General features: G+C 41.7%; 1 protein-coding gene across 4 annotated transcripts in view; it reads left to right on the forward strand.

Moving 5' to 3' along the window:
• The window catches only part of IL12RB2 (interleukin 12 receptor subunit beta 2), a 69,466-nt gene that overhangs the window by 18,596 nt on the left and 31,136 nt on the right, over nt 1-19,734 (forward strand). For all 4 annotated transcript variants that reach the window (XM_065873094.1, XM_065873088.1, XM_065873104.1 and 1 more), the window contains exons 7-8: nt 3,189-3,268; nt 15,996-16,215. In XM_065873094.1, the coding sequence (XP_065729166.1) occupies nt 3,189-3,268; nt 15,996-16,215 (300 nt within the window). The remainder of the gene's footprint in view (nt 1-3,188; nt 3,269-15,995; nt 16,216-19,734) is intronic.

A 19,734-nucleotide genomic window follows, 5' to 3' on the forward strand; every position in this document is an offset into this window, starting at 1 on the left:
CCCACTACCTGAAATCTCTCAAGATATTCCTTTTTCATATTTACTTTGTGTTAAATTCTCCATTTTCACTGTTCTTAGAGATCTTTCTACTCCACTCCACTGCCTGCTAAAATCTCTGTGGAGGGATTGCTTTCCACTTGCAATTCAATTGCTTTTGTTTACACCCTTGCACTTGCCTTGGCTTCAGAGATGGATGCTAACCTCAGAAGTAGCACATGGCTTGGCCCTGATTTATTTACCACATGTGCTATTTCACAGAATCCTAGAATCTTGGGATTTAGAGTTGAAAGAACCTTCGAGGTCAGTTAGGTCAGTTAAACTGATCTTCAGCTTAATTTAGGATGTCCTCTTTTTTCATATTGGTGATTCCCTCCTCTTTAACCCAATGGTTTTTTCCTTTACCTTGAAGGTACATTCATCTCAGGAGAACTGACTTCCATTTCTCAATATTCATATTTTTAATCATTTGTACCCATCTTTTTTGTCACTTGGACATATGGGCCTTTGACTTACCTTTTCTCGTCTACCCATAGTAGTTTTATCTGTCTTTTGTTAGATAACACTGAGGTTAGGACTTTAAGTGATTTTATGACAGTTGAATGTCAAAGATTGTCTCTAATATTAGCCCTTAAGTTGCTCTAAGCAGAAATGGTTTGACATTCCTGGTCATGAAATTTTACACTTGACACTCATACAGATTTGGTTAATGATTTCTCTCCCATAGAGGCTTATGCTGCAAGTGGGCACCATTAAAATTTCAATTTATCCTTTGAACAAAATATGACTCTAGAATTTGATTCTTAGCTCTGTAATAATCTGGTAGGTTGTAGAGGCAATGAGTGACAATGAGAGGCAATGAGTGACAATGAGAGGCAATGAGACAATGAGTGTTCCCTTTAAATTTCTTACCAATATGTAATTTACTGAAGACATTTAGCACCATGGAACACGTCCACTGGCTTTGACATTGAGCACACCCAAGTTTCCAAATCCTGATTATGTAGTCAATGTCTGGATTATCTAGTTGGTGGAGTGCTCAGATCTTTGCTCAACACGGTGGACTGTAATGGACGAGCGGGGTCTTTGGAGACAGTGAGACCTGGGCTCGGCTCTTAGCTTTGCCATCACCAGCTCCACGCTTTTTGTAAATCACTTAGCATTTGTCAACCTCCTTGTCCTCAGCTGCAAAACAGGTATAATCACATGTACCCTCTGCCTTGTGTGAGGATTAAGTGAGATCATGCATATAAAGTGTCCAAAGGTTACCTGGCGCATGGTAGGTGGTTAATAAATGTCAGGCCCCCTTTCCTTCTGTTGCCTGTGCTTTTTTCCTTTTATGCAGCTGGACTAGCAGAAAAAAAGTTCTGAGCTTGACTCCTGGCTCCCTGTAATCCTGAACGATTGAGAGCACTTTCAGAATGTCTTCTGTATACATTTCTTACTTCTAATTCCTGGCTGCAAGGGTAAATACTACCACTGGTGGGAAGAGAAGGGGAAGAAAAGAAGTGAATGTTTAGAAATAAAAAAAGAGAGACAAAGGTGAGAGAGGCAGGAAGAGGAAGTGACAAAGGAAGAGAATAGAAAGGTGTACCTGATGGAGGATGAAAGTTTTATAGAGAAATCATAACCCTTCACAGAGCCAGGCAACCGCATAATGCAGAGAAAAGAGCACAGGCTATGTGATAAAACAGAGCTGTGTTCAAAGCCTGGCTTCTCCGATGATTAGTTCTGGAACCTTGATCAAGTTCCTTAACTTCTCAGTACTTCAGTTCTCAAAGGAAGAAAACACAGCAGCAAAATTTACTGAGTACTTACCATGTGTCAGCACTCTTCCGTTCATTTACATTCTCACAACAGCCCCATCTGATGTGTAGAATTAATGTCCTCATTTGACAGATGAGGAACCTGGCTTGAGGACATGGTAAACATTTGTTCAAGATCACAGAGCTGGGATTTGCCCATAGACAGTCTGGCTCTGGAGCTCACACTTTAACCACTGCCCTGACGCTAGTGCATCACGGGGCTGAGGAGGACGGGAGATGTAATTGAATGGGCCCACAAAGGGCCTGCCCATAGCTGGGACATGTGCTCCCTCCCTGTCCTTCTTTCTCTTCTACCCTCTCTGGCTGTTTGTCTTCTGCTCTCCAGATGGGACTTAGTTTCTGGAAATTTCCATCTGGTTAAATGGAACTTGCTGCTCCAAAAGGAACCGCAAGATAGCCTCACCCTAATATACTCTGAATGTCACTGTTACACAAATAAGGTTGGTGCAGTTGAAGCCTGTTTTCAGGGATTGCTTCTGCTGATTCCACCCCTGGCTGTAAATCAAAACAAATCTGACAGTGGGAGAAATAAAACTACTTGACCCATACACACACACACACACACACACACACACACACACACACACTCTTAGACACAGGAGTTGCTTATTCAGTTTCTTTTCAAGTATGTTCTATTGACTTTCTCAAATTAAATTAGGTAATATTTGACCATCGTCTTATGGATTGGTGATTATTTCTTCTATGAGTTCAGCCTGTGTTTCAGCATCAAGTAGATAATATTGCCTGGTTTTTTCATTTGCTTATTCATCATTTAACAAAGAGTAACTGGGAGTCTGTTACATTCTAAGCATTGTGCTAGGTATGAGGAGTATTAAGATGAATGAGATAGGCCTCCTTACTAATAGATTATTGTCTAGTGATCATAAAACCAAATAATTATAGTCCAGCATAAGTTCAGGAACGGAGATGAACACAAAGTTCATCATTTGTATTTTGTATTTTTACAGGATCAAAAAAATGTTTCCCTTATGATTTATGTTTATTTTTCTATTGAGAATTCTTTCTGCATTCCAATAAAAAAGAATTAACCAGACGTACTTTCTTTGAGTTGTTTTACTAATACATGTTTTAAGAGTAAGTTAAGAATCTAATTTCCTTGTCATTTTTTAAAATTTGTCTTCAAGGTAACCTTGTTTTTTCTGACTTCTGTAGTCAAAGATATATACATGTTCATTGTGTAACAGCAGAAAAAGGAAGATACTGGGACACAAAGAAAACTGAAATTATCCTATAATCCTACTCCCCCTGAATTATTTAATGAATAACCAATTGACTTCCAAAGTCTTCCTATTGTATAGATATATATGTATATATGAAACTGTTTTTTTTTCCCCTTCAAAACAGAGCCTACTGGAACATTAGATGTCTGGTACATGAGACAGCACATTGACTACAATAGACAACAGATTTCTCTTTTCTGGAAGGTAAGTTTGCGGTGTCCACTTAAAATTCAGGAGAATTATAGATTTGGGTTTTTTGTTTTGTTTTTATTGAGATATAATTGACATATGAAGAGAATTACATATTTGAATGATAAGTTTCAAGGCCAGAAAAAGACCTTCTGTTTCCATAGTGGCTTTGGTGTGAGCCTTCAGAGTCTGTGTTGGAGCTCATTTTCTCAGCCAGATCCTCATGATGCTTGACTCTGTGTCATTTATTTTTCCCAAACAAGGGTGAGAACTCTGACTTCCTGCCTCCACACAATCACATCTTTCCCTCACCCACCAGTCGGATCAAGGTTCCCTCCCATCCCCGAGCATGTCCACCCTTTGACCCCACTCAGTACACCTCTTCTGATTCATACAATATGCCCAACAGTGACCATGCAACCTCACTTATTCATTTGTGGGGAAATTAAAGCTGTGGATGTTTAAGAGTATGGTTTCTTGCAAATCAAAACTACAATGAGGTATCACCTCACACCAGTCAGAATGGCCATCATCAAAAAATCTACAAACAATAAATGCTGGAGAGGGTGTGGAGAAAAGGGAACCCTCTTGCACTGTTGGTGGGAATGTAAATTAATACAGCCACTATGGAGAACAGTATGGAGCTTCCTTAAAAAACTAAAAATAGAACTACCATATGACCCAGCAATCCCACTACTAGGCATATAACCTGAGAAAACCATAATTCAAAAAGAGTCATGTACCACAGTGTTCATTGCAGCTCTATTTACAATAGCCAGGACATGGAAGCAACCTAAGTGTCCATCAACAGATGAATGGATAAAGAAGATGTGGTACATATATACAATGGAATATTACTCAGCCATAAAAAGAAATGAAATTGAGTTATTTGTAGTGAGGTGGATGGACCTAGAGTCTGTCATACAGAGTGAAGTAAGTCAGAAAGAGAAAAACAAATACCGTATGCTAAACATATATATGGAATCTAAAAAAAAAGGTTCTGAAGAACCTAGGGGCAGGACAGGAATAAAGACACAGATGTAGAGAATGGACTTCAGGACACAAGGAGGGGGAAGGGTAAGCTGGGACAAAATGAGAGAATGGCATGGACATATATACACTACCAAATGTAAAATAGATAGCTAGTGGGAAGCAGCTGCATAGCACAGGGAGATCAGCTCGGTGCTTTGTGACCACCTAGAGGGGTGGGGTAGGGAGGGTAGGAGGGAGACTCAAGAGGGAGGAGATATGGGGATATATGTATATGTATAGCTGATTCACTTTGTTATGAAGCAGAAACTAACACACCACTGTAAAGCAATTATACTCCAATAAAGATGTTAAAAAAAAAACCAAATGGAAAACAATATGTTTTCTATGGTCATTGAAAAGGGAAAGGATGGAAAAAAAGCTGCTCTACCTCAGGAATACTAATAATAGTAGAAAATAATAGGAATAGGAAAAGGAAGCAGCCTTTACGAATAGTAGCAAAACAGTAGTAAACTGAACAACCTTCCAGAAAACAATGAGGCCTAATGTTATTACAAAATGTAAAAGTTTTACAGAGTACTGAAAGCTGGCATTATCATTTCACTTAATCCTTACAAAAACTCTAAGAGGTACATACTGGTATCCCCACTAACACATGAAAACACTGAGAGTCCAAGAAAGGAGGTTCTTCTCAAAGTCACCCACCTACTAAGTGCAGAGCTGGGACTAAAACCCATCCAGAGCTCTTTCTGCTACAGCATGACTCATCTTTGTCCAAAAAAATACTATTTGAATTGAGCTACTGATTGGCATGTTCATAAGAAGAGGTTTTATTTCCCAAAACTTACATCCCTTTTACGACAGTTCTTCTAGTTAAGGGCAAATAAACAGTTTTGGAATTATGAAGCTGATGAGCATGAAACCAGAAGTCAGACTAATAAAGTCCCCTGGTGGGGTTAGCTTGATAGATTTTGATAATTGCAATCTTATTCGGTTTTAAGAAATGAGCTCTTGCTCCCTCTTTCCCTTTCTCTCTCTCACACACACACACAAAATGTCTGGCATAAGAGGAGTCTACTATAAATAGCTTGGTGAGTCATAATCAAGTTCTTCCCTTCGAAACTAAAACTGCAGCTTAAAATTTATCTTAAAATAAAGCATTGTTAATAGCAAGATTATTCCTAAAGCAAGGCATTTAGAGCAGCCATGATTTGTAAATAGTATAGAAGAACCCAGCTCAATTCCTGGCTATTGGTTTTCGTTTTCAGAAGTAAGCGACTGGTTAAAACGAATATTCTTCCTCCCATAAAGATTCCCTCCTCCCAAAATGTGCTTTACAGTTATCAGAAAAGATACTCTGTTCTGGTCCCATTTCACTCCTCTCTGCTCTAGGGTATCTCTCGGTAGAATGAGGGTAATGAGCCTGGTACCTGCAGAGCTGACAAGGCCGTTGTAGGGCCCAGTCAATGAGAAGACACAAACGCAGAAAAATAACGGGGGCCACCAAGGAAAAATTAAATGATACTGCATCATGATTTTTATCCTAACAGGGTAAGCAACGTGCCTGGTGCTATATCTGTGTATACTGTCACAGAGAGAATTTAGAACAGGCACGAGCAGGGTACCCTGAAACCAACGTCAGAGCAAAGTCAAAATAACTATTTGTTAGCCAACAGGTAATGCTTAGCAAGCTTGCGTATGCAAACTCCTCTCTGCTACTCATCTTGATCCTGTCGCTCTTCCTCACGAAGCTTAGATTCTAAAATGAAGCCTTGAAATTCAAAGAGGCTTTAAAGCACTTCTAGTCCATGCTTTCTCTCATAAACATTGCTCCCAGCCCAGCCAGGACGGACAGATATCTGGGACCTTCTGAGACAGGGAGAATCGCTTTGGAGGAAGCCCATGCCTTGATGGCATCTCTTATTGAGAAGTTAGAAAATCTTTCCTTTTGTGGAGCCAGAATTGTGGGCCCAAGAAGGATGCTTTGGACTGGAATCGATTTGAATAAGAAACCAAAAATGTAAATACTAGAAGCTTCTATAACCTTGTGCCAGATGGTAGTCATGACAGGGCACCTTCAAAACCTTCAATGATTGTCCAGCCTGAGAAAGGAAAGTTGGACCCAGTCTTCAGTTTTATAGGGTCATTACAGGATTTAGTCCTTCTCTGTCGAATCCTGGGCTTCTTCAATTGCCTCTCCACCCACCTGGGAGAGGCAATTAAACCCCGGCTGGAGTTGCTGAGATGAACAGTCCTGCTCTGGACCCCAGAACCACGAATCCCAGACCTCTAGAGCCAAAGGGCATTTAAGCAGCATGCAGTTCTAACACTCGTTTTACAAACACGGAAACTGAGGTCTAGGGAGGGGAAGTGATTTCCCATGAGAGGATTCCATGATGTGGTGCTTGTGCTGGAAGCCTTTCCTGGGCGGAAATACTGCCCTCTGGAACCACCCCTCTCCCACTCATCCACCTGGGGATTCCTCTTGCCCCCCTTAGGCAGGCTTGGGAGTCTCACGCACCGGGCTGTGCTGTGACACAAGGAACTCATCTAAACCTCAGGCTAGAAAGAAACACTGTAGCCGGATCAAGTGCTTTGTGGTGGGGCCTCAGTCAGACCACACTGGGGAAAGGAAGCAAAGACGTGTGTGGTGGCTGATTTTTCTTTTTTCACTTTGATCAATACTGGGAAACCAGATAAGGGGGACACCCCACCACTGCAAAGGGGAATTTGGGGCTTTGGCACTAGAGGAAGCCCCAAGTAAAACCCCATCAGCCTGTGAACACAGAGAGAACACGTTTCTCTTGCAGATAGGGAGAAGTGAGATGACCTTTCGTTTTTGTAGGATGTTTACACTAGGGGAGAACAGCTTGGTGCTGAATGGGTACAGCCCCGGTGTGTGTGGAGGGAGTTGAGGATGTGTGATGGGCGTGTCTGGAGTGGTGTGTGTGCGTGTGTGTTGTATATGTGAGTGAGTGCACATGTGTGTGAATGTGTGGGAGTTTTGTATGCATGGGAGGGATGTGAGTGTGTGGGTGTGTATATGTGAGTACGTGTGTGAGTGTGCGGGCATGTATGTTATGCATGTATGTGTCTTAGTATAATAAAATACCACAGACTAGGGGCTTATAAATAACAGAGATCAATTTCTCACAGTTCTGGAGGCTGGAAGTCTGAGATCCAGCTGCCAGCATGGTTGGGTGAGGGCCCTCTTCTGTGTCTCAGACTTCTGTTTTATCCTCACGTGGTGGAAGGGGCTAGACGGCATTCTGGGGTCTCTTAGAGAGTGCTAATCCCACCCATGGGGGCTCCACCCTCAGGGCCTAATCAACTTGCAGAGGCCCCACCTCCTGACACCATCACATTAGGTGTTAAATTCCAACATGTGAATCACCCTCCTCAGTGAGTGTGGGATACATGTGGGTATAAGCGTGGGTGTATATGTGTGGGTGTTTGAGTGTGAATGTGTGTGAATGTATCTATATGCGTGTGTATTTATGAAGGTGGATGTGCGAATATGTTGAGGGTAAAGGAGACCTTTGATGTTCTGGTTCCCACATAGTTACTCATTTTCCCACACCTTGGTTTCTCCGAAAAACTCCATTTCCTCAAAAATATCCTGTACTATTTTTTGCCATAGTTGCTTTTTAAAAATTTTTTATTTTTAAATTTTTGGCCACACCACGTAGCTTGCAGGATCTTAGTTCCCCAACCAGGGATCGAACCCATGCCCCCGGCAGTGCAAGCCAGAGTCATAACCACTGGACTGCCAGGGAGGTCCCCATAGTTGCTTTTAAGAGAAAAAATACTTTCTATGTTGAAGCCAAAAAGTAGAACCTAATCTATGAATCAAGCAAAAACACCTGGGTGTTGTTAAAACAGTAAACGCAATAACAGGTAGAAACTGTTGCTGTGTTACCAACAGCCTCAGTGTTGCGTTAGAGCCCTTTAAGGGGTGGGGGGAGGAGTGTCACCAATTCTTTCCCTCAGATTCCCTCTATCATCTCCTTCTGCACAAACTTTCATACCGTTTCCTTTGCTTTGACAAAGAATTTCAATCCATGATTCCAGCACACTTTTCCTTCAGTTAATACAGCTTCTATCCTTTAAGAAGAAAGTCACCTCGAATATATATGGGGATGATGTATGAAAAGCTATGACGATGGGTTAAAGCCACATTAACCTTTCCAATTTCCTCTGTAAATTTCTTCAGCGTCCTCTCACTGTCTCGATCATAGCAAGTCACAAACTTTCTGAAATGGTGGTTTGGGCCATGGGTCTGGAAGAGAAATACCTGTGTGCAGATGGAGCTGAATTCACTCCTTCATTCACTCACTCATTCATTTATTCATTCAAGCAAACACATACATGAAAACCCCTCTTTAGGCCTAGAGCCCGTGCTGCATGTGGGGATATGGAAGTGAACAAGCCAGGTCCAGGCTCCATGACCTTGAGCTCACAGTCCAGCAGGAGGACAGAAATAGCAAGGAGGTGGTGAGGGCCCTCAGGTTCAAGGAGGGGTTCAAGGTTCGGCTGGGGGGGATGATGGCCAGGCAGGGGAAGGAGTGAGGAGTCAGAGAGGACCTTTCAGAATGTAATACTGCAGATTTCAGCATCGTCCATTCTCCATGCAGCTGACTAACTTTGTGAACCATAGAACAAAGTGGAGCTCAGGCAATGAGCGAGTCACTGCAGTTAAAAGATGGAGCATCAGAAGGACAAAGGGCATAGGAGAGTCTACACATCGAAAGATAGGCCTGACAGTCAGAATCCCACGTGAGTTTCTGCTTTTTAGTTTCTTAATTGGTTGGAAGGATTTCGAGGTGTGGGTAAAGTGAGTCCACAGTCAAGTTGCTGAGGGTTAAATAGGGTGAAGTTTTTGTTTGTTAGCTTGTTTTTTTAAACAATTTTAAGGATAAAATCTTTTGGAATAGTTTAAATCTTTAGAAAATATCACGTATAAACTTCCCCTTAAATTGTTAGTATTGATTCTGTCCAGGTGTTATTAAAGTTTTCTGACCCTAAAAAAAAAGAGAGAAGTTAATACTGGAGCTCCCCAGAAGAACAAGTTAGTCAGGACAAGGGTGGGAGAACATTTGACAGGAGAACCCCTGGGGACATGACTTCGGCTTGAAGGATCACATTAGTGAAGTGCTATCCCATAGAAATATAAAGCAGGCCACGGATGCAAGCCACATGCATAATTTAAAACTTTCTTGTAGGGCTTCCCTGGTGGCGCAGTGGTTGGGAGTCCGCCTGCCGATGCGAGGGACGCGGGTTCGTGCCCCGGTTCCTGGAAGATCCCACATGCCGCGGAGCGGCTGGGCCCGTGAGCCATGGCCGCTGAGCCTGTGCTCTGCAACGGGAGGGGCCACAATGGTGAGAGGCCCGCGTACAGCAAAAAAAAAAAAAGAAAAAAAAAAAACTTTCTTGTAGCCACATTTTAGAAAGTAAAAAGAAACGGGGACAATTTTAATAATACATTTTACTTACAGATATATTTGGAATGTTATCATTTCAACATGTAATTGATTTAAAAAATATGAATGAGCTATTTTACATTCTTTTTTTCCTACTATGTCTTTGACAACTGGTGTGTCTACTAAGTGCCAGTATGGCACAGTGGCCAGGGGCTCACCCTCTAGATAGCAGCCCGTCTCAGGTCAGGAGAGCCCCATTTTGAAGGCTGCAGAGCTCCCTCCTGTAGTGGACAACAACCAGTCTCCTGAGCCTTAACAAGCAAGATAGAAGAGGGATAGGGAATCTTTTGGTTCCAAAGGTGGGGAAAAAACTGGGTGTTTTATATTCACTTGTTCAATGAAGTAATTCATTTGGATAAACTGCTACCCTCGAACCATAGAAGTCAAGAAGAAAGAGAAAAGAGCCAGCCCCATACACCAGTTTACAGCACAGCCTCAGACTGTTGAGACCAGAAACGGCTTATTCAGTACATTCACTTGGTCTCTTTCTCCCTGTCTTTGTCTTTGGTGAAAGAAGAATATTCCAACCTGTATCACATTGCACTGAAGGGATGAATTCTTTGGCCTCCTCATATGAAAGGGATTCAGTAAAAGTAGAAAGTATTATTTGTAACCTGGTTTATATTGATGGAGGACAAAGGTCTATTGTAAATCCCCAGGGAAGATTGGCTGCCAGGAGCCTGAGGCCCTTATATAATTATAGGAGGTATCCAGCCTCAGAATCAATGTTTAAATACAAAAGCAGCAGATGGGAAGATTAGTTTTGCTGCAGTACTCAACTCTCTCTCCTTCCCTTTCCCAACCCTGTCTCATCACAGGCTGGCACAGCATTTCTGGAGATATTTTCAGACAGAACAGGTTGCTTTCTCTTGCTTACTAGTCACACATACTGTACCAGATGCAATGCAGGGAATTTGGGTTTGATAGCAGAATGTGGTCAGTGACAAAGATAAGAGTAAGTAGCAGAGAATTAACAGAAGATAGAAAACAGAGATGGAAGGGGAGTTAAAGCTTTGCTCTTAAAACGTTTCCATTATTTTGCTGTTTTCTAGCTGTAAAACAAAATAGACATCATTATGCCCGGGTAACGACCAGGAGGTATGACTATCAATTAAATCAGTTCAGAGTAGCAGGACACCTGGGGGATGCCTACTACGTGCCAGCATGCCAGCAGTTAAGACTTTATTCTCCAGATAGAGCAGCTGTGCTAGCTGGGTTCAAGCTCCAGCTTTACCACTTACTTTGTGTTCTTGAGCAAGGCGCTTAAACTCTCTGTGCCTTACTTGCCGCATGAGTACCGTGCAGATAATAAAAGTATATATAACATGAGGTTGGTATGAAAATAAGAATTGTGAAAAGTGTTTGCCAGGTCATTCTTAGGAGGCGGACACTGGTCATGACACTGAGGATGCAAAGATGAACTGACAGGCTAGTGGGGAGATAGATCCACAGATGGAAATTTCCAGTACAGTGATTTTTAAAACTTCCAGGTGAGGATTGTCTTCACTTTGGACTGGGGTTGCTGAAGGCAGTCATAAGTTCTGAAGTCAAGGTACCCAGACTTAAACCCACAAATTGCATATACTTTGTAATCAACTGTATGACATTGGTGAAACTTCCATAGAGAGCTGTGGTATAAGCCAGGTCAAGATTAATAGAAGATTAATAGAAGAGCCATATAAGTATGATGGGAAAAGTGCCAATTATGTTGATTTTTATATTAGAGTTAAGTGAGAGAAGAGTACCCACCAAGTGTCTTCATATCTCTCATGCACCAAACACTCTTTTGAAACAGTTTACTTCCCTTAGCTCATTGAATCCGCCAATAAGCCTACTATGCTGCATATAGAATTATCCTCATTTTACAGATGAGGAAATTGAGGCTCAGAGAGGTGAAATAACTTGCCCAAGGTCATGTGGCTGCTAGGTGGTGGAGCAGAAAAGCAAAAGATCTTCCCGAATAATAAGAACCAAGTCAGCAGTGTTCCAAAACCAAAAAAAAACCAAAAAACTCTTCACAGATAAAGCTGTGACTAATAGTGTTCAAACTGCCCAGCTTTCCAAGGGGTCTTGATTACAGACTCTCTTCTCTGATACAGGCTAAGCTCTAACAGTTTTTTAAAAGTTATTATTTGCATCAGGAAAATTTCAGAAGTAAAATATTACTTTATTATAAGTACAGTAGTTTTTTTGAAGTCTTAAGAGGAAATGATTTATCAATTCACAGAAACACCTTTCCTATAATATACTTCAAAACACAAACGGGGCACACATTCACAAATGCATCAGACTTTGTCCTTTCTTGGATTACATTCACCAAGTTATTTTTGATGCTGAAAGCCTTTTCAGGCAGCAGAATTCTTATAATGGTTTATGAGGGAGCTGTTCACTCTTTGCTTCTCAGACAAAGCGAAGTCAGAAAGGCTACACTCACTAAGTTTAGATCATTTTCCACAGGGCAGAGCAGAAAGAAGACTGAAGGGAGAGAGGCAGTGGACAGCTTTTCCTTTTTAGTGTATTCTTACCAGTAGGAGAGGGTGACAACAACAGTAGGACCACTGGCTTGAAACCCACTCTCAGCACTGCCCAAGAAGGGACAAGAAGTACCCTTGAGATGCTCCTAGGGACCCCAGACTCCGTCTGGATATCGCCCTCCTCTCTCATATCCACCAGGGGGCGCACTAAAATCTCGCATTACTTTTCTGTAGGGACTTTTTTTTTTTATTAATTTTTTTTTTCTTTTTTTTTGCGGTACGCGGGCCTCTCGCTGCTGTGGCCTCTCCCGTTGCGGAGCACAGGCTCCAGACGCACAGGCTCAGCGGCCATGGCTCACGGGCCCAGCCGCTCCGCGGCATGTGGGATCTTCCCAGATCAGGGCACGAACCCGTGTCCCCTGCATCGGCAGGCGGGCTCTCAACCACTGAGCCACCAGGGAAGCCCTAATTAATTTTTTTTTAACATCTTTATTGGAGTATAATTGCTTTACAATGGTGTGTTAGTTTCTGCTTTATAACAAAGTGAATCAGCTATACATATACATATGTTCCCATATCTCTTCCCTCTTGCATCTCCCTCCCTCCCACCCTCCCTATCCCACCCTTCTAGCTGGTCACAAAGCACCAAGCTGATCTCCCTGTGCTATGTGGCTGCTTCCCACTAGCTATCTATTTTACATTTGGTAGTGTATACATGTCCATGCCACTCTCTCACTTCGTCCCAACTTACTGTTCCCCTCTCCGTGTCCTCAAGTCTGTTCTCTAAGTCTGCGTCTTTATTCCTGTCCTGCCCCTAGGTTCTTCAGAAGCTTTTTTTTTTTTTTTTTCAGATTTGTAGGGACTTCTTGAGTCAGATTCTTAACCTCTCTAAGCTTTAGCACCCTCATCAGAATGAGGAGTTATAAGGAATAAATATGACAGGATGTAGAGCTTCTGACTCATGGTATGGCCCAATAAATGATAGATTCCCCCTTCTCACCCACCCAAATAAACAAACACTAGAGTAAAAATAAATTTATCTGAGAAGACCCAGTTGGCTCCTCAGGCCAAGGTTTTTCTCGATTCAGAGCTTCTCTCCTTCTGACTCAGGGCTCGTTGGCTCTGGAAAAAAAGAATTCTGGATCTCCACTCTCCCCAAATTGCTGACCTCTTGCCCACTGTTGATGTTCCAGTTTCTTTGCAACTCTGGGCCAGAAGGGTGAATGGGGATCCAACTATGCAACATGGCGCTCGTACTCACCAGTTCATTGTCTCACGCTTGCCGTTAGAGGGAGCAGTGAGTCAGAGTGGAGGGGTCATGAATCCAGAAGTCAGGAGCCCTGGATTCCACTCTCAGCCCCTCTATCTGTCCCTTGAGTGGCCTTAAGCAAGTCATCTCTTGTCCCCAGGGCTTAGTTTCCCCCGTTGATAAAATGAAACACTGAATTCATTGTTAATCTGTAGAACCCCTTCCTGTTCTGTTGTTCTGGGATGATAGTCCATTCCCTCAGGGCCAGGTGTCATCAAGGGGTAATGCATTATATACATGATTCGCAAACTTGATGTTACTGGGGGTTTTTTAACCAACCTAATCACACTCTTTTTAGTTGCTTCAGGAGACTGAGTGCCCCTCCAGCTAAATACCTGTTTTCCCACTGGCTCATTGAACTCATTGAATCTTTTATTCTATGGACCCTGCTGGACAAGTTAGACCCATTTTCCAGTTTGGTTAAGGAGACCAGTTATCTGAGAGATGTTTATCGCCAAACTGGAGCTTGACATTTTATACAAGCATAATTCAAGGGTTACCATATTTATTTGTCTAACTCCTTGGCCCCATCCTCACCTTCTCACTGATATTTGCAACTCAAAACTAATGCAAAGTGGGTCCAAGCCCTTCCCTGCCCTCTGGGAACATCTACTCATCTTTCCAACCCACACCTCTGTTTACTACATCACTGGGATCAGCTGGATTTCCACAGCGGTCTCTAGGTAGGTTCATTGGATCCAAGAGGACTTGACGTTTCCTCCCTTCTGTCAGCACTCTACCGCTGGATTGCATGAGATTGCTGAGGTGTCTGTGAACAATAATGAGCGCGTGGTAATGCAGGCTGTTTCCCTATTGCCCCTTGGGTTCCTGGCAAGAATGGGGAGCTTTGTGAGCCCAGTTAACTCTTGGGGAGTGCCTTTGGGTGGGGTGCCTGGGATAGGGGTGACAGTCCTCCCTCTGGAGCTGTACAAGGGACAGGGAGGGAAGAATGGAGTGAGAGAGAGCTGAGGGAATGGTCTTCCCTAGCCAGCTTTTGCTTTAATTTATCTTGTTTTTTCTCCTATGACAAAAGGCATGTTTATTAATAACAGTTCAGAACATCACAATGTCAAAAGCACTCACTTGTTTTAATCCACACCATGGGCCTATGAGATCAGCTGTGATGGACGTTTGCAGCGCTAACTTTCTTGGTTCTTGCCAGGACAACAGGATGTCTTCTAGGGAATGGCTGAACGTGCGCCCAAAAATGCCCCCAACAACATGGCATTCACCCAGTGTGTTGACCATGGTTTATGATCCAGTCTTGGGCCTTGTGGATCCAGAAGGGTACCTAGGGCATGATCTGCATTATTCAAGCTCCTAGAGCCTGAAATATAGAAAGCTGCATGTTCATGCATTAATTTATAGTGAGAATTGCAGCTGTTGGGCCAACCAGAAGGCTTGAGTCAGCAGATAGGAACATCCTCTCCCAGCGTGCTAATTATTTCAGAAGCCAAATTATAATCAGAAGGCCAATTTTTTCACTTTAAGTGAAAAATACAAATTTTAAGTGAACCAGATGTTCACGTTAGCCCAGCCTCTCCTGACAGATAAATGATGATAAATGACATAGGAAACCAAATTATTAAAAGATTGCTTAGGGAGCAGAGAACCAGAGAAAGGGGCATTTGCCAATCCTAAGGTGTGTCTTTCAGCGGCTTGAGGCCACCCCACACCCCATGGAAGGAAGAGCCTTGTCAAGAAAACTGTGATGCTTAAGTCTGGTGAGCAATGCCTTTCTCTCCCTGCACTAGGCATGGACAGGCACTGCCAACACAGGCCTTGGCAACTCCCCATTTCCAATGCTTCTGTTTCCCATGGTCCTTGTCCAAACAGGGTTACAGTACAAATAATTAGTTTTCTGCTTACTTTCTGGGATTGTTCCCAAGCCATCTCAATTGGAATTCTTGCAGTTCCAAAACTTGTTAGTCACACATTTATAAACAGTGTCTTAGTTTCCTAGCACAGATGGCTAATCCAATTCACTAAGTATGGATTTTACTAGTTTAGCTCTTAAGAAGCTTGTTTTTGATTTCAGGAGCAGCATTTCACTTTCTATGTAAAAATATATACGTGTGTGTGTTTCACAAATTCGGAAATGGAGACTCAGAGGGTCTGAATGCCTTGCCCAGGGTCACACAGCTGGTGATTGGTAGAGCTGGAACTCAAACCCAGATCTTCTGAGTCCAGATCCCTCACTTGTTCCATTGAATGTAATTGAGTTTTCTCCTATTAGGAAGTGTCACTTTGAAGCAAGAAAGGAAAATCAATATGTTTTTAAGAATTAGCTTTAAAAAATGTTAACTGATTTCTTTTTCTAAGTGGCGGGGCTGGATGGAGACATGAAAGTGTGCAATGGAGGAGATGAGATGTAAATAAAAAGGTCACTCCAGTGTAGCCACCTGCTGCTGGCAGTCACGAGGTCCTAGCATAGAGCATCCAGTGACCTTGTCTGAGAGTACATAGTAAGGAGATGTGTTTTGTTGCAGAATCTGAGCCTATCAGAGGCAAAAGGAAAAATCCTCCACTATCAAGTGACCTTGCAGGAGGTAGCAGGGGGAAAAGCCACACTACAGAACATCACAGAACGCACCTCCTGGACCTGGGTCATTCCCAGAACTGGGAACTGGGCTGTGTCCGTGTCTGCAGCTAACTCGAAAGGCAGTTCCTTGCCCACTCATATTAACATAACAGACCTGTGTGGGGCAGGTAAGTACCAAATTTTCTTTAATATTACTTGAAGGAGATTGTTTTACTAAACTCTTATCTACCTCAGGTCCAGCTCAGGGCCTGGTATGAGTAACACAGGAGTTTAGAATTTGGAGTCAACGGCCTTCAGAGGCCATCTGAAATTTCCATTTAGCCAGTGAGTGTCCTTGGACAAGTGAATTAACACCTCTGAGCTTCAATTTCCCCCTCTCTAAACTAGGGATTTTATTACCTGAATTACAGGTCATTGTGAGATTAAATACAGAGACTAATACATAGCAGGTACCTAATAAATACTAGTTAAGGAAATATTCATTACATTAAATTGAACGCTATTATCTGGCTCATTTTTCCAGAAGCAAGAATAATATGTGTTGTCAAGTTCTAGAAAAACCATACCTATAGTCAAAATATGTTTTAAAACCAATAGTATTAAAATGAAATTCTGGCTGTTATGGAACTATAGTACAATTTTGCTATAATACAGCTCTTTATTACACAAATTTAGATATGTATCCAGTTATCTACACTGCAAAGCTCCCAACTAACTATACACATTTTATAGTTGCATCCCCTGAAAACTAACTTAGGATGTAAGCCCGTAATTCGTCAAAAAAAATAGGTATTAAAGCTGTTTCTCAAGATCTGTATAATAAAAGTATTTCAAGTCAAGATCATTGGCCTAACTTTTTCAAAAAATGCCTGATAGAATAAAACTCTATAATTAGATCCTTCCTTAAAATTCAGTGTAACAGTTTATGCACATGGGGGTCTAGCACTTATCATTTTGAAGAAGCTTCTACCAAAAATGATTATCTTATAGACACTGTCGAACCTTGGTTATATGTCATTTCAGTCGTACATCTGTAAATGAAGAGGTAATATAGTAGATAAAAATACAAATAAATATTGATATAACCTTGGGTTGGCATATGAGTTAGGAATCGGTCTTAGGAGTAAGAGTTGCTCTTACCAAAGGCCTGACTACAGTGACTTATTTATTCTCTTGTATAAAAGAAATTTGGAGGTGGACAGCCCAGGGTTAGTGTGACAGCTTCATAACATTGTGAGGACTCCAGGCCCCTTCCTTCTGTACCCACTGCCAAGTTGACTTCCATCCACAAGATGGAAGTGGTCCAGGATAGCTGCTGGAGCTCTAGCTGTTTCCTTCTAGGCAACAGAAAAGAAGGGAGAAGCCTCAACTCTCACTCTTCAGGAGTTTTGCCCCAGGTCACACAACAACCCTTGCAGTCGTTGACCCTAACTGGTCACCTGATCACACCCAACTGCAAAGGAGGCTCAGAAATACATTGTTCCCTTGCTAAAGAAGCTGAGGAGGGAGTATTTGGTAGGTAGCTGGTAATCTCTGCCTCATGTGGGGAAGGCATGAAACCTGAAGGAAAAGATGGATTAACTATAGGGAAAAAAATCTCAAACTTTATGCATAGTAAAGTAAAAAAATTTAAAACACCATAAATAAGGCTTTAAAATGCAAAGAGCAATTTAAGAAAAGTGTATGCTACATTCTTGGTAAAAAGATGATTGATTATATATATAAGTTTTCAAATAAGAGATCATGGGATATGAACAGGCTACTCAAAACATAAATATAAAATAAAAGTAATAATAAAGATATGAAATTTTTAGCCTAGTTAGCAATCAATGAGATGCAAATTTTGAAAAAACATGAGAAATCAAACCAGACCGAGAAAGAGTAAGTAGAATTAGCATAACCTATATTGGTGAGAGTGTGGGGAAAATATACCCTTGTATACTGCTGGCAGGTGTGTAAATTGGTACAACTTTCTTAAGAGAAAGTTGGCAATTGGTAACACTAACAAACTTTAAATATGAACATATCTTTTGATCAAGAAATTTTGCCATTAGAAATGTGTCCTCGGGACTTCCCTGGTGGCGCAGTGGTTAAGAATCCACCCGCCAATGCAGGGGACACAGGTTCAAGCCCTGGTCCAGCAAGATCCCACATGCTGCAGAGCAACTAAGCCTGTGCACCACAACTACCAAGCCTGCGTTCTAGAGCCCTCGAGCCACAACTACTGAGCCTGCGTGCCACAACTACTGAAGCCCACGTGCCTAGAGCCTGTGCTCTGCAACAAGAGAAGCCACCCCAATGAGAAGACAATGCACCTCAATGAAGAGTAGCCCCCACTCAATGCACCTAGAGAAAGCCCGTGCACAGCAATAAAAACCCAATGCAACAACAACAACAACAAAAGAAATGTATCCTAGCAAATAATAAGGCATGAGCTTAAAAAAATGTAAGCACAAAAATGTTTGTTGAAATGTTTTTGAAATAATGAAACACCTCAAAGCCTAAATATTTAATAATAGAGGATGGATTGGTTAAATATATCATGACCCTCACTCACCTTAATCCCACTCCAGCATTAAAGTGATATTGTAGCTATGTTTTTATTAGCATGGAAATATGCACATAATAAGTGAAAAAGTAGGCTTTCAAAAGTATACATGGTATGATGTCATTTAAAAAATATATTTACACAAATACACATTTTAACATAGTAAAAAAAATCTAGGAGAATGTACATGGAAATATTAACAGAAACCATATCTACAATATGGTATTACAGGTGATTTTTATATTTAAAATTTTTTTCTTCAGTGAATAAGTACTATGTATATAAGTTTTAAAGGGAATTCTGTTGGGGGAAATTGAGATCTTACCACTGTTTAGTATCCTGCTCTTGTTAAGATGTAGTATGTCAAAATACGTTACTTCTTTAAACCTCAGTGCAGATGGGTCTTGAGGATATAAGCTTCTTGAAGTTTCTGGGCCCATTCCAGCTTCTTTATTTAGATTTGGAAACAGCTTCTCAAAATGACACATTCATTATTTTAGAGTTGGCCTCTACATTATTGATTCAACAAAAATTTATTGAGATTACTATATAAGGTAACTGGAATTCACAAGAGGTAAAAAATACAGTCAAGGTCCTACAGTTATATTTTGATATTTTGTCCAGTGGGAGGGATAGACATATAAACAAGTAAACTGCAGTACAGGATAAGTGTAATATTAGAGGTGTGCACAGGGCACTCTAGAAACAGAGAAAAGCTGAAGCATGGGCTTATAGAGGAGGCTACATGTGAACAGAAATGGAGAGACAAGATGGTGTTAGCCAGGCAAAGTAGTGCAGGTGTGCGAGCGTGAGGGTTTGCTTTAAAGTGAGATCTGAGCAGGCATGTAAGTTGAAAAGGAGAAATGTGGGGGGAAAGAGTTGAAGGGAAAGGGGAAAGGGGATCATTAATGGAATGAAGTTCCTGGGGAGCTGAAAGATGATGGGATCCAATAGCAAAAAAGATGTAAGAGACACACTTCTTCCTCTCATAATGGAAGGTGTTAAATAAGGGTGAGGCTCAATAAGGAGGAACGTGGAGGGGTGGGTAAAGTAGGATATTGAAACAGTTCTCTAGAACCGAGCTGTGGCTAAGAGGGTCCTACTCCCAGAAATCTCAAGAGCCTATTGTCTCTCCTAA

This window comes from Phocoena phocoena, chromosome 1 (genome assembly GCF_963924675.1).
Source record: "Phocoena phocoena chromosome 1, mPhoPho1.1, whole genome shotgun sequence".
NCBI classification, from domain to species: domain Eukaryota; kingdom Metazoa; phylum Chordata; class Mammalia; order Artiodactyla; family Phocoenidae; genus Phocoena; species Phocoena phocoena.